At 44.2% G+C, this 13,911-nt stretch overlaps 1 protein-coding gene across 3 annotated transcripts in view; it reads right to left on the reverse strand.

Moving 5' to 3' along the window:
- Positions 1-757: 757 nt before the first annotated feature.
- Positions 758-13,911, reverse strand: part of Drd3 (dopamine receptor D3) — a 55,658-nt gene continuing 42,504 nt past the window's right edge. The window contains exons 4-7 of one of the 3 annotated variants that reach the window (XM_052158737.1): positions 6,996-7,192; positions 3,548-3,680; positions 3,401-3,448; positions 758-1,138 (exon numbers count right to left, since the gene is read on the reverse strand). In XM_052158737.1, the coding sequence (XP_052014697.1) occupies positions 942-1,138; positions 3,401-3,448; positions 3,548-3,680; positions 6,996-7,192 (575 nt within the window). In that variant the 3' untranslated portion in view covers positions 758-941. Of the gene's footprint in view, positions 1,139-3,400; positions 3,744-5,908; positions 5,987-6,995; positions 7,193-13,911 lie in introns of all 3 variants that reach the window. The other 2 variants (XM_052158735.1, XM_052158736.1) reach the window with 2 other exon arrangements.

Raw genomic sequence — 13,911 nt, forward strand, 5'->3', positions numbered from 1 at the left:
GGGAGGAGAGTAACACTTTCCAAACACTTGGCGGGAATCAAGGTCTGAAAGTTTTGGGTCTCTGTTAAGCAGACGGGAAGTTCCTGTCTAGGAAAACCTTCTAATGAGAGATAGCACATGGGAGGCGCTCCCTGAACCACGAAGTTCAGCCTCGGCACTGCAGAGGGAGTTAACGTACCTTCTTCACTTAAAGGACTTGTCCTGGATGATTCTGGAAACCAAGACACCAGAGTTGTCTTGATAAAGTCAAGGGCTAAAGCAAAGGGCCCTCTTAGCCAGAGCTAACATGTAAGGGTAGCAAGGGTAGAGACAAAGCCCCAAGTCCCAGTGCGGGATAGTGTCCCCTCTGGAGTGAGAATTTCCCTCACCAAATACAGCCAATTCTATTCCACAGAAAGGCTGGCTGTATAAACATTGGCCTTGCCTTTCATATTTCAGGACACAGTGAAAGAAAACAAGCAAACGGGCCCCGTGGATGCTTAAGGATGGCTGTGCTGACAGTTAATTACAGGCCTGGAAGAAGAGGAACTTGGTGTTCTACAAGACGGCTTCCTGACTGTGACTTCAAGGACCCCTGGCAGGCCGAGACCGCTGAGACCTGCTCATTTTTCCTTCACTACACTGCATCATGTCTCCGATGACAATTCTCTGTGTGTGTCCCATGTATTATTTTTTAAAATCAACTTATCTCAGAATTATTGCCTAGCACTTAGCAATTTCAAGACTGGCAGGATGAAGCCAGATGTAAGCTCGGGAGGTAGAACATTCTATAGTGGAGTAAACAGTTTCTTATCCCTAACCCAGATGGTCCTGCCTCACTAATCTTCTTCATACCACATGAGCCCGAGGCCAGGGCAGTCATTCCAGCCAGACCCTGCTAGGCAGGGGTCCAAACTGCCTGACATCTTGACTTGGGTAAAGAGAGTGTCTCTTCTCTTCCTTCAACAGGACAGGATCTTGAGGAAGGCTTTGCGGAACTCCACGTTGAAGGTGGTGTAGATCACAGGGTTCAGGGCACTGTTCACATAGCCTAGCCACGTTGTGGCTCTGTAAAGCTCTGGGGACACGTGGCATGCCTGACAGTGGGTATTAAGAACGTGAGTCAAGAAGAAGGGCAGCCAGCAGACAACGAAGGCCCCTGGTAGGCAAAGAAAGAGAGAAGCTGGATAAGGAGTTTGCTTACCACTTTCCTTAGAACATGAAAAGCAACTTGTAAGTCATCTCTCTCTACTGGGCACTCTACTGGGAGTCTTCCATGCTATTTACTTTCTGTTTGCTTAGCTTTGCTTTCACTCGGTGATTTGCCTTTTCTTTCATTGGTATTACCCATTTGTTATTTACAACAACTCTGCAAAGCAGGTATGATTAGACAAAGGTATGTCTCTTTTTTTTTTAAATTTATTGATATATTTATTTACATTTCAAATGATTTCCCCTTTTCTGGACCCCCACTCCCCGAAAGTCCCATCAGTCCCCTTCCCTCCCCCTGTTTTCCCACCCAACCCTTCCCACTTCCCTGTTCTGATTTTGCTCTATACTGCTTCACTGAGTCTTTTCAGAACAAGGGGCCACTCCTCCGTTCTTCTTGTACCTCATTTGATGTGTGGATTATGTTTTGGGTATTCCAGTTTTCTAGGTTAATATCCACTTATTAGTGAGTTCATACCATGATTCATCTTTTGAGTCTGGGTTGCCTCACTTAGTATGATATTCTCCAGCTCCATCCATTTGCCTAAGAATTTCATGAATTCATTGTTTCTAATGGCTGAATAGTACTCCATTGTGTATATATACTACATTTTTTGCATCCACTCTTCTGTTGAGGGATACCTGGGTTCTTTCCAACTTCTGGCAATTATAAATAGGGCTGCTATGAACATAGTGGAACATGTATCCTAAATGGATCAAGGACCTCCACATAAAGCCAGACACTCTGAAGCTAATAGAAAAGAAACTGGGGAAGACCCTTGAGGACATCGGTACAGGGAGAAAGTTTCTGAACAGAACACCAATAGCATATGCTCTAAGAGCAAGAATTGACAAATGGGACCTCATAAAATTACAAAGTTTCTGTATGGCAAAGGACACATTCAAAAGGACAAATCGGCAACCAACAAATTGGGAAAAGATCTTCACCAATCCTACATCATATAGAGGGCTAATATCCAATATATATATAAAGAACTCAAGAAGTTAGACTCCAGAAAACCAAACAACCCTATTAAAAATGGGGTACAGAGTTAAACAAAGAATTCTCGGATGGCAGAGAAACACCTTAAAAAATGCTCAACTTCATTAGTCATTAGGGAAATGCAAATCAAAACAACCTTGAGATTTCACCTTACACCAATCAGAATGGCTAAGATTAAAAATTCAGGAGACAGCAGGTGTTGGCGAGGATGTGGAGAAAGAGGAACACTCCTCCACTGCTGGTGGGGTTAAATTGGTACAACCACTCTGGAAATCGGTCTGGCGGTTCCTCCGAAAACTGGGCACCTCACTTCCAGAAGATCCAGCTATACCAAAGATGTGTCTCTTAAGTGGCACCTATTCCTGGGCCTTTCATCCGCTTCAGGCCTTTGTTGCTAAATTAACTTTCTAGTTTGACCTTTAGGCATTTCTTGGCCAACCCTTTTTCCCCTCCTTTGCATTAAAATCAGATATCTGTTCAGTGCCTTCCCATGTGGGGAGGATGTCTGACAAAGATGATAAAACCCTTAAAGACCCAATCAATCCAGTCCCTGTGCTTAGAAGTCTGAGTATGAGGATACTGAGACTCCTCAGCGACAGTGACCATGACAAAATCTCCCTCACTGATGTTTGTGACCTCTGTGATTCATCAACCTTTAATTAATTAGATGTTAGAATTTAGATTCTTTATTATGAAACTTAAAATTGGCCATATACATAGAGGAGAACAAGGTAAATATAGGATCATAGAAAGAGAAGAACCGCCCACTACTGAAAGACCATCACTTTTTGACATCTTGATGAATTTGTTTTGTCCTTCTTTTCCTGTATTTAAATGATCTAGGCAGCATCACATCATATGACAGTAGAGTTTTGCCCTCCTATTTTCACCCTTATATTTTAAAGTAAGTAAATACTTATTAAGTACCCAATGTGTGCCAGGCACTTTGCTTCAGTCGTTCTCATTCGATTTATACATTATAATTCACTATGATAGCCCAGATTAAATGGCTTCATAAATTTCATTGAGGTTTTTTTGAGTCTCCATCAGTGTTAATAGTCATACAGAACCTTTTCAGTTGTATTACAGAGATTTTATACTTCAATTTCCAATGTTCTTTAAAGACGGCTATAATACCCCCCATTGCAGCACCCAGCGCTAGCTTCAACTAACCATCTAACCCAACCCAAACTAGCCGCTCAGACTTACCCAGCACGATGGCCACCATCTGGGTGGCCTTCTTCTCTCGAAGTGGTACTGCCCGAGGCTGCAGGGGCCCCAGCTTCAGGGATGTGGATAATCTGCCATTGCTGAGTTTTCGAACCTCTAAGCTGAGCTTGGGAGACAGGGTGGGGCTCAAGGAGTCCCGAGTCGTCTCCACCCGGCTCATCCCTCCCGGTCCTTCGAAGCTCGGGTGCCTCAAGGCTGTGTCTTGGCAGATGCTGTAGTAGCGCTTCAGCTCCCCACGTGTCTGGCCAGGCGAGAGGGACTGCAGGCGTGACAAGAGAGGGTCCTGGCATTTCTGGGGATATTGTTTGTCTTCAATGTGCTCCTGAAAGGGGAAGACAATGAAACGCAAATGGAGGAAACCCTCGTGTACACCCTACAGGGGGAGTTAGGGAAATCTGCTTCTGACTTTACGACTGAAAAGCAGTTACTCCATAGAGCTTTCCATCATTACCGTAACCCAGGAGGAAGGCATCCAAGCACGGTGGTCTAGCCTTTCTGAATTAGAAAGACCCGGGTATAGCAATTAACATGTTAAGTGCCATCTAGGAGATGTAGTAGGCAAAATCTGGAGTATGGGAAACCCTACAACATAAAGGCTTCTGAGGTTTTGTTTGTTTTTTATTTACTCTTTTTATAACCAAAGGTATGGACCTTGGATACTTGGTATTCGATTCTTGAGAGGATATATGTGTATTTGTTGACAGGAGCATACATGAAATAAGATTGGTCACAAATTGATGGCTACTGAAGCTAGCTGAGGGTGTCTCTGGGTTTGTTTTGTATCTTCATTTAAAAAAATTTTTTTAAATTAAAATTTTCTTTTTTTAAAGATTGGGTGTCATGTAGCTCAGGCTGGCCTTCAATTTGCCAGGAAGTTTTCAATTCTCCTGCTTCTACCTCCCAAATACCTGGGGTTCTAGGTATTTTTTTTTAATTTTGAAAATGTGAATATTAATATGTAAAATGGGGAAAAAAAGAAAAAAAACCCTAAAACTTTTTGCACCATAACTTTTCTAGTTAGTAGATGTTATCCTTCAAGAAGTTAACTGTCTTATACTTCTACTGTAAGATAGAAAACACACTAGGAAAAATGGAATGTACTTTTGCCTGGGGAATGGGCTTGATACGTGTGTGTTTGACATTTGAGCTTTTCATATTTGAAAGATTAGACAGTGTGTCAATCCTGAATGGGAAGTAGGATTCTGTACTCCTACTACTATAGTCATTATCCTTCCTTTGTCCTGCTTTTCAGGTTAGCTGGAAACTTTGGTACCTGAACCAAGCCCAGACAAGGGGAGATTCACATTGTGAGCGTTTGGGTTGGAGACTTCAGAACTGTTGGGTTTTGTTCTGATGTGATTTCCTAATAATTAATATGAGTACATTATGTTATTCCAATCTTCAGTCAAGACAATGTTCATGATGAAGGTGGCATTTATTATCTAAAAAAATAAAAATAACAATATCTAACTTCTAGTGTGTTTTAGTTGGAACTGGCGATTAGTTGGGAGTGCCTGTGGAACACTCTGCCTACCTGTCCTACCTGTGACTATCTGACTATGAGAAGAGAGTGATTCATCTAAGATCACATGCTGGTGAAGGTGTTTCTCAGTTTGCTCTGTAAATCCTTAGCCCTACCTCCATAGCTGATGTGTGAAACGCTGATTCCTCTGTGGCCAGATGGCTGGTGGAAAGACTCTAACTCACAGATGACAGGACCTCATTCTCCACACTCTCGGCAATACAACCTCACCACTCACGCATCCTTCCTGGGAAGCTAGCACTTCTCCTTTAGCCTTGGCATCTCCTCAGATCTGCCACGTTCGTTTTAAACATATCTATCTGTTCTCATTTATATCAAGAGTCTCTAATTGCTACATCAGGCTCATGTACGGAGTTGTTAATTAATTACAGAGACTGGGACAAGGCTCAACTCTTCATCATTATCAGTGTTTGAAGTTTAATTCCTGATGTGAGCACTGGAAGAGGAACCTTGCTCTTGCCTTTGACATCTCTAGCTTCTTTTCTGCACTCTGCTAGCTAGGTCTGCTGCCAAGGTCTGGCTTGAGTTAGAAAGGCAAGGCGTAGGGTGACTGTGACATTGTCATGGTTTTGTACACCGTCAGTAACAATCAGAGCGCTTAGAAGTTTTATTTCTCTGGCTTTTCCCATGTGTCCATTTCATTGATATCTTTTCTCCATCTACTGCAGGTGGCTCTAGATGGCATCCTCACACCACATCTGAAAAATCATTGACTCCTGTCATTGAGATCTATCCTACCAGGCCTATGATTTCTGAGTGTCCTTGTTTGAAACCCGTTCTGAGACTTTACTCACAAAGACTCTGGAATCTTGGCATATATTACAAATACATGTGTGGGATCAGTGAGGAATTCTGCTTTGTGGTAGGAGTGAAATCAAGACAAATCAGCATCTCAGGGAAAGATGTCTTACTCTTTCCCTATGAGCCAAGACACACCCCCTTACCATTTGTCCCGTGGCATCTGACAGAAATCTGGCCCTTATTGAAAACTGCCGAACTGGATGCAGCCGCAGACAGGACGACTGGGGAAGATGAAGGAGAGACAATCAGTTGTGTGACAATTTACAAAATTGAACCATGTCATATGTAATTATGTAGCATGACAGTACTTGGAATGCAATTTATTCATATCCTAAGCCTTAGGTCATGACCGCCTATCGCATGAGGACTGTTGTCTTTTTCTAGGCAGGTCTTAGAACTTTGACTTTGAGAGTCTGATCCACACAGGTTATCAGAGATTGAGCTAAACACCCAAACTGGTTCTGTCTTTAAGACTAAACTAAGTTATTTATCACCCCAGAAAGCCCTTTTCCTGAAGCTTAGTCATTTTTCTTTACCACTATTGCATTTAATATTTGGGCACTCCATTGCTTTCACTTAACGTTTGGAAAACATCCCAATTGGTTTTGAGTTTTTCATTGTTTTTTTTGAAGGGGAGGTGGTGGAAGTGAGATTCATTTACACGTCCAATTTCCAAGCTCCTTGAAGACAGCAACATTATAATATAATGGTCCTTTTGCTAGTTGGTTGGGAGTGATTGATATTTGTGGCAGGGAAACCACCACGTGGCAGGCAGTAGTGTGTGCAAAATTTAAAGCTCAAGGAACAGTAGAACAAGTGTGAGGCTCCAAACTTCCTTTGTAGAGCCTAGAAAAAGCCATGCCCCTAGCTGGTCAATACCTTGACACAGGAACAGATCCGGAAGACAGGCAAAGGTGGATGATTCTTGGAATGAGTGGTTTAAGGACAGAAAGCAACACACAGTACAACAGTCACAGTAAAATGCTACCCTGCCTCCAACCCAGTTCAATAAAATCAGACCGCGTGGGACATCTGAACCGCAGTGGGTGGAAGGCTCTAAAGAGATGTGGAACAATTTAGAAGCGTGCTATCAGCTTACCAAGAAAGGTGAGATCTTGGGAGAGCCAGTACACTCTCAATATTGCATTTCCTACCCTACAATGGCAGCTGGGTAGAAGGTGATGCCTTGGCATCTGTCTCCTAAGTGTGGGTGCTGGCACCGGAGCTCACCTGCTGAGGGAAGCCAGGCCTGATGCTGATGCACTGGCTGTTCTGTCGAGTGAGGATCCGTTTTCTTCGCCTTTGCCTCAGCACTATGTAGATCCTGGCATAGACCAGGACAGTCACCCCGAAGGGAACGTAGAAGGACACCACTGAAGAGTAAATGACAAAATCAGGGTTGGAGATGGAGCAGATGCTGGGATCCCCTGTGGGCAGGAGAAGGGGAGAAGGGAATACAATTATCCTCAGTGTGGCGCATTGAGCACGAGTCAGTCCATATACCATGATATCGGGGTGCGGATGGGAATGTATGGTGTCAGGCACCTATGTTGACAGGGCCCTGAAGGAAGCAAGCTAATTCATCTTTGTACTTCTTGCAGTTGACTTAAAAAAAGTTTACCAATAATTATATTCCAGACACTGATCTGAACAGAGGCTGGGAAGATTAATAGGACAGAGTCTGCCCTTGAAGAAGCAAACAGTCTAGCTAGACGGATGATCTCTTCCATAAAAATGGCCAGTCGTAACTCAGACGAATGTAACCTGGGAGGCTTAGGAGGGGCACAGACTGAGATGGCACAGAGGCTTCTGAGTTGATGCCACACCCAGGAAGCAGTCTGCTGGTGTGGAGGCATGAACAGATGCTTGAGTGCCATGACAGAAAAAGGCCTCTTTTGGATCCAGAGTGTGGATTCAAGGTGTGGCAGGTAGAGGAATGGAAGATGGGGTTTGGTTTTCCAGGGACTCCAAGCACTGGATAGGCTGGAAAGAGAGACCAGAAGGAGGATGTGAATTCAAAGGGCTCCTTGTCCTCTGGGTTATAGAGATGGCTCAGTGGTTACAAGCAATTTCTGCTCTTGCAAAGGACTCGTTCATTTTCCAGCACCCACATGATAGCTCACTACCACCTGTAACTCCAGTTCCAGGAGATCCATCACTTTTTTTTTCTGCTCTCTGTGGGTACCAGATATGGATATATATACATGCTGGTACACACATATACATATAAAATAAAAATAAATAAGTGTTTAAGACATAAAGAGTTCTTGCCCCTAATTTATGGCCCAGAGTGTTCCTTCAACTTCTCTTTGGGAAGCCCTATGATTTCAGTTTCTTTACTTCTGAGACTAGAAGGATCTCCTGCTTCTTAGCTGAGTGACCTTAGCATTGTCATCTGAGGTACGCAGCTTTAGTTTCACTAGCCACAAAAGGATAAAAAATATTTCTTATATAATAGCTATGAGAAATAGCAAAGTGGTTGCTGTGATAATTATCATTGTTTATTTGTTATATCATTGTTTATGTCTTCAGAGTTTTTCCGGACTTAAGATGGGATTGAAATCGAAGTTTGCAGAAAGAGTCACAGGGAACAAGATTTGTGGGGAATGGAGGGGGAAGGAGAGGGGAGAGGAGGGGAGAAGAGAGGAGGGGAAAGGAAAAGAAGGGAGGGAAGGGAATGGGAGGGGAGGGGAGAGGAGAGGAGGGAGGGCAGGGCAGGGAGTAACAGTTAAAAGCTAAAGTGAAGAGAGTGTGTCCAGCACCCAGGGAGGCATTTCGGTGACAGCACGGCCCAGCATCCTTGCAGCCTGCTCCCAGATTGTCCCATGCTGTTGGAGGTGGCATGGAATTGACGCCTTCTCGCCCGACTTTACATCAGCATCCTTAGCAAGCAGCACATACGGCCCTGAGTGGTGATCACCGAACTGACATCTGCTGTTCTGGGGGACAATGAGTTGGGGGGCAGGAATGGGGTGGCAGCTGGTGGGCCTTCTCAGTCCCTAGGGAGCCATGGAGTCGTGATCACTGAAGCTACTGAAGTCGGCTCGCCTGCTGTCACTGGCTGGCCCAGATCTCAGTGCCACCTGTGGTGAGGAGGAGACTCAGCGTGTGTTGGGAGGAAGGGGCCAGGGGACTTGCTTTCCCAAGATTGAGCTCTCTGCCAGCCTAGCTGAGTGTGCCTCATTTGTCCCAGTAATATTCAACCTCTCCCTTTCTCTGCCTTCCTTGGTACTGGGAGGCTAATTCCCGTAAATGAACTACTTTTGAAAATAACAGAGTCAAAAGTAGGCATAGTATGCGTCTCTGTACACGCGCGCGTGCACATACACACACACACACACTTTACAAGCAACATCTTTCAGGAATATTAGTGTTTACTTCGGAAGAGGGAATGGGGGCTCTGGCAATCCGGAGTAGGAGGCAGACTGACATAGATAGAAGTTTCTGTGTATCTCATTACATCTTATGAATGTTTTATCATGTGCAAGCAGTTATTTTTCCATTAAAAACATTGTAACCGTGCGCATCAGAGAGAGAGAGAGAGGGAGAGGGAGAGGGAGAGGGAGAGCAGGAAGATGGAGCCCGGAGCTATGTCAGGGTCCTTGACCATGATGGGCCTCACTTACAATCGCTGGATTTGCTTAGCTCTCCTTTCCTACATCCCCGACGATGACATCAATTGCTGTCTCCACTCTGGTCAGGCTTTGCAGCCTCTCCAGAACCCCTCCCACCAGGCTATGCGGTCTCTTGTCCGCACAGCAGGCAGGGAGACACTGGAGTCAGAACTGATGATGCTGGGGGGGGGGGGGGGCATCCAGTCATCAGGGCCGTGGGAGGCCTCACACGACAGAGTCCTGGATGCCTTTCTATTGAGTCCTCAAGAGTTCCCTCAGGAGACATGGTGCCTTTGTCTGATGATTGATCTAAGATAGTACTGTATGGAAGCATCTTTACACAAGCACTCGCTGGCCACAGGATTCTGGGGGTGGGGTGGGGTGGAGTAGGCCGCACATGTATGGGGATTTGCTAATACCATTTTCTGAAATTGTTAAAAAGGAGCAGCAGGGGCCAGGAAGATGGCTCGGTGGGTGAAGTTGTGATTGCTGTGCAATCAAGAGGATGTGCATTTGGATACCCAGCATGCATGGTAGACAGGCATGCCTGGAACCACAGGACTTGGGATAGGTGTGGGCACAGGAGTGAGCAGACACGGCAGTCCCTCAGACTTACTGTCTAGCTGGGAAGGCAAACCAGTGAGCTCCAAATTTACTTAGAAGTCCTGTCTTGAGCAATAAGGTGGAAAACAACACAGGAAAACCCCGAATTGAGTTTCTGCCCTTTATCCATGTGTACAACGTACACAGGCATGTATTAGCACATACATACACACCACACATACATACACACCACCCAAACACATATATACCATACATACATACACACCACCCACACACATATACACCACACATACATACACACCACACACACAATATACACCACACACACATATACACCATACACACATATATACCATACATACACACATACCATACACACACCACATATGCGCACATACACATATCACATATACACACACAGCATACACATACACAGCATACACACATACACACCATACACACAAACCATATACATACACATACCACACATGAACACACACCCATGTACACACACCATACACACATACCACACATGTGTACACACACTGTATATACATACACACCTCACTTGCACATACACACACGTACACCATACACACATACCATATACTCACACACCTCACACATACACATGCACCCCCACCATGCACATATATCACACACACACACCTCACACAGACACCATATATACACATACCACACACACCTCACACACACCACACACATATACCACACATACATACCATACACACACCTCTCACACACCACACACACAGACACACACACCTCCCACACATCACACAACATGCACACACACCAATACACACATATCATGCACACACAAACACATATCCCATATACACACACATACCACACACACACACCATACACATATACCACACAAATACAACACACATACCATATCCACACACACACCTCACACACACACACGCACACACACACACAATCACACAAAAAGAAAGAAGAGGCATGGAATAGCATCAGTAAGGAGGGTCTTGGGCTCTCAGTCACCTAAGCTGAGAACTTGAGCTATGAGTGATGTGAGTGCGAGGTCGCGAGAAGGTTGACTTGAAAGACTGATGAACTTTAGACTTGTTGAAGAATTTGACCTGAAGTCGATTCCAAAGACGGAGATGCTGATGAATCTGATTTTAGGATGAGTCACTATCCTTCAAACAGAGTGCTTTTATTCTGCTTTTCAACTCTTTGAGCAACCAAGCTCCCTGGCTCCAGGGTTCTGAAAGCCAGGTGACATTTCTATTGCTAAAATCAAATAAATACCACTCTTTTTTTTTCTTTCTAAAAGAGCTGATAAGATTTTCTTAACTTTGGTCCCTCTACCCAGAAGAATTCTTAAATTCTATCACTGGCTTTATGCATCATTTCTAGAACTTTCTTTTTTAAAAAAAGTCACACAATGGGGATCTGATTTAACAGACATTCCAATCCTGTTTTTCTCATCTGTGGAATGAAAGGACTGAGCTCATTCGGGATCTTCACCGTTGCCCTCTTACTCCAGGGTGTGTGCCTCCTTCTGCATGGCTAGGGGATGTTGATTTGATGATTAGCTAGACTGCTGGGCCGCTGGTGGGGCTAGGGCAGTACTAGTCCGCCAGGCCCTAAGGCCCTGGAACTCTCTCCCACCCAAGAGCCTTCTTCCTGTTGCCCCTTTTCAAAGAAGAGGAGCAACTCCATGTTCAAAGCAGCTGAGGTTCAGCTTGCCTCTGTGGCCTCTAAGGGTCCAGCAACACAAGTGGCAGGCCATGGCCTTAAATGAAAAGCTCCTGTTACATTTCTTGACATCCAGCTATGCTCCAAGTCAGGTGGAATTAACGATGCCCAAGGCCCTTTCCATCTCTACTTGTCAGAGAAGGGGTACTAAGGTATTAAGGAAAGAGTTGTATTGGGCTTTTGAATGAACCTGTCAATGGGGAAGTTTCTGGAAGGGCTACTTTGTAGTTTGAATGAGATTGGCCACCATGGACCCACATTTGAATGCTTGGTCACCAGGAAGTGGCACTATTTGAAAAGATTAGGAGGTGTGGTCTTGTTGGAGGAAGTGTGTCCTTGAGAGTGGGTGTTAAGATTTTAAATGCTCAAGCTAGGCTTGATCAGCTGCCTGCTGATCAAGATGTAGCTATGTCTCCAGACCAGACTTCCCTGCTGCTCTGCTTCCACCATGATGGTAATAGACTACATCTCTGAAACTATTAGCAAGCCCGAATTAAATGCTCTCCTTTATAAGAGTTGCCTTGGTTATAATGTCTCTTCAGAGCAGTAGAACACTGGCCAGGATCACATCTATCAGGAAAAAGAAGGTCCGTCATGAGGTCAGATTGTGTCAGAGACCAAGGCTGGATTCTGGCTCTGCTCATGAATTCACTTCTAGGAAGGGACAACTGATCTTTCCCATGACCACCCAGAGAATGACCAGTCTTATATGTTCCTTAGAGCAGATGTTTCTCGCAGTTTAAGACACAGAAAATTTTCCATTACATAATCACAACAACAACACCAGCTAATACCTACTGGGCCCTTATAATGGACCTTGCATTTCACACAATATGAGAATAATTGGAGGTTTTAGTACAGTGTTGCTAAGAAACTTAAAAACAAGAGAAAGCCTGACTTAGCGACAGAAGCGTATCATCTCAGCTACTCGGGAGGCTAAGGCAGGCAGATTATAAATTCAAGGTCTTTCTGGGCAACCTAGTGAGATACTGTCTCAAAAATGAAGTCACACAAAATGACCTCCAAACGTAAAACCAACCAACCAACAATCACATAAAAAAAAAAAGGCATAAAACACAAAGTTAAAGAGAGACTCCCAAAGAGAAGCAGTAGGGCCTTCTGCTACACACATGATAGGTCACAAGTTTTTTTTGTTTTTTTGTTTTTTTTTTTCCTTTCAATTCTCAATTTGAATATACTGGGACGATTTTCCTGGGTTTTGTTTCTAGAACAATAATGATGTCACTGGTGTCACCATGCTGCAATTAGCTCATCATTTTTGGCATGCAATGTTGACATTCGCTGAGAACTCTGTCTACTGTCAGACCTGGAGATGATTTCAGCTACTCTATGGATGTACATGTGCCTGTGTGAAGGAGTCAGATCATCTCTGCCAGCATCCTAGAATGTGTAGAGGTACCAGGCTCAGCCCACAGGTGGCATGTGCTGAGGGCCAGGATGTAAGCACTGCCTGGGTCAGGCAGTGATTTCGGATCCCCTATGAGAGTCCCACTTCCAGGGCTTTTGCACACAGAAATGAAGTAATGTGTTGACTTAGCTCTTTGACTAACCCATGGGTCGCATTTAACATTGAGCACAAGATATGGACATGTGATCCTGGGCATAAAGTGTCAATCACTTAACAAAGTCACAAGGAATGAAGAACAAGATGATAACACACTAAATTTTATGAATATTTTGAGTTAGCCAGGAAAACGTTTGCTGATAGCATGGTTTCTTAGCCTTTAATGTCTATGGCAAACAAGACTGACCTTGAGAAGGTAGGATGTGCTCCACCCATTTGCACTTGTCATCCCAGGTTAATCCCTGTCAAGTAGCAGAAACCTCTATATGGGATATAGAGCAGAGTTACATAATGTGTGGGGTAGGAGCCTAGAGTTAATGAGGAAGGTATTTGCAGACTGGAGACATGGCTTAGCTCTTCAAAGGTCCCTGATTCCTTCCCTACCACCACAAGGTGACTCACGACTGTCGTTAGCTCCAGTTCCAGTGCCTCCTGTGCCCTCTTCTAGTATGTCCCAGTCTAAAAGTTTGCTTTGAAAAATCTCTTACATCACATATAAAGATATTCACAGTTTCATTATAACTCTGAACAGTAATAAGAAGGAGGGTACGTATATTGATATGTCATATCAAGTTCACATAGGTCACGTAACTTCAGAGATTAAGTTTTGGGGCTCTTCTTTTTGTATGTA

The sequence above is a fragment of the Apodemus sylvaticus genome, chromosome 15, assembly GCF_947179515.1.
Source record: "Apodemus sylvaticus chromosome 15, mApoSyl1.1, whole genome shotgun sequence".
Taxonomy (NCBI): domain Eukaryota; kingdom Metazoa; phylum Chordata; class Mammalia; order Rodentia; family Muridae; genus Apodemus; species Apodemus sylvaticus.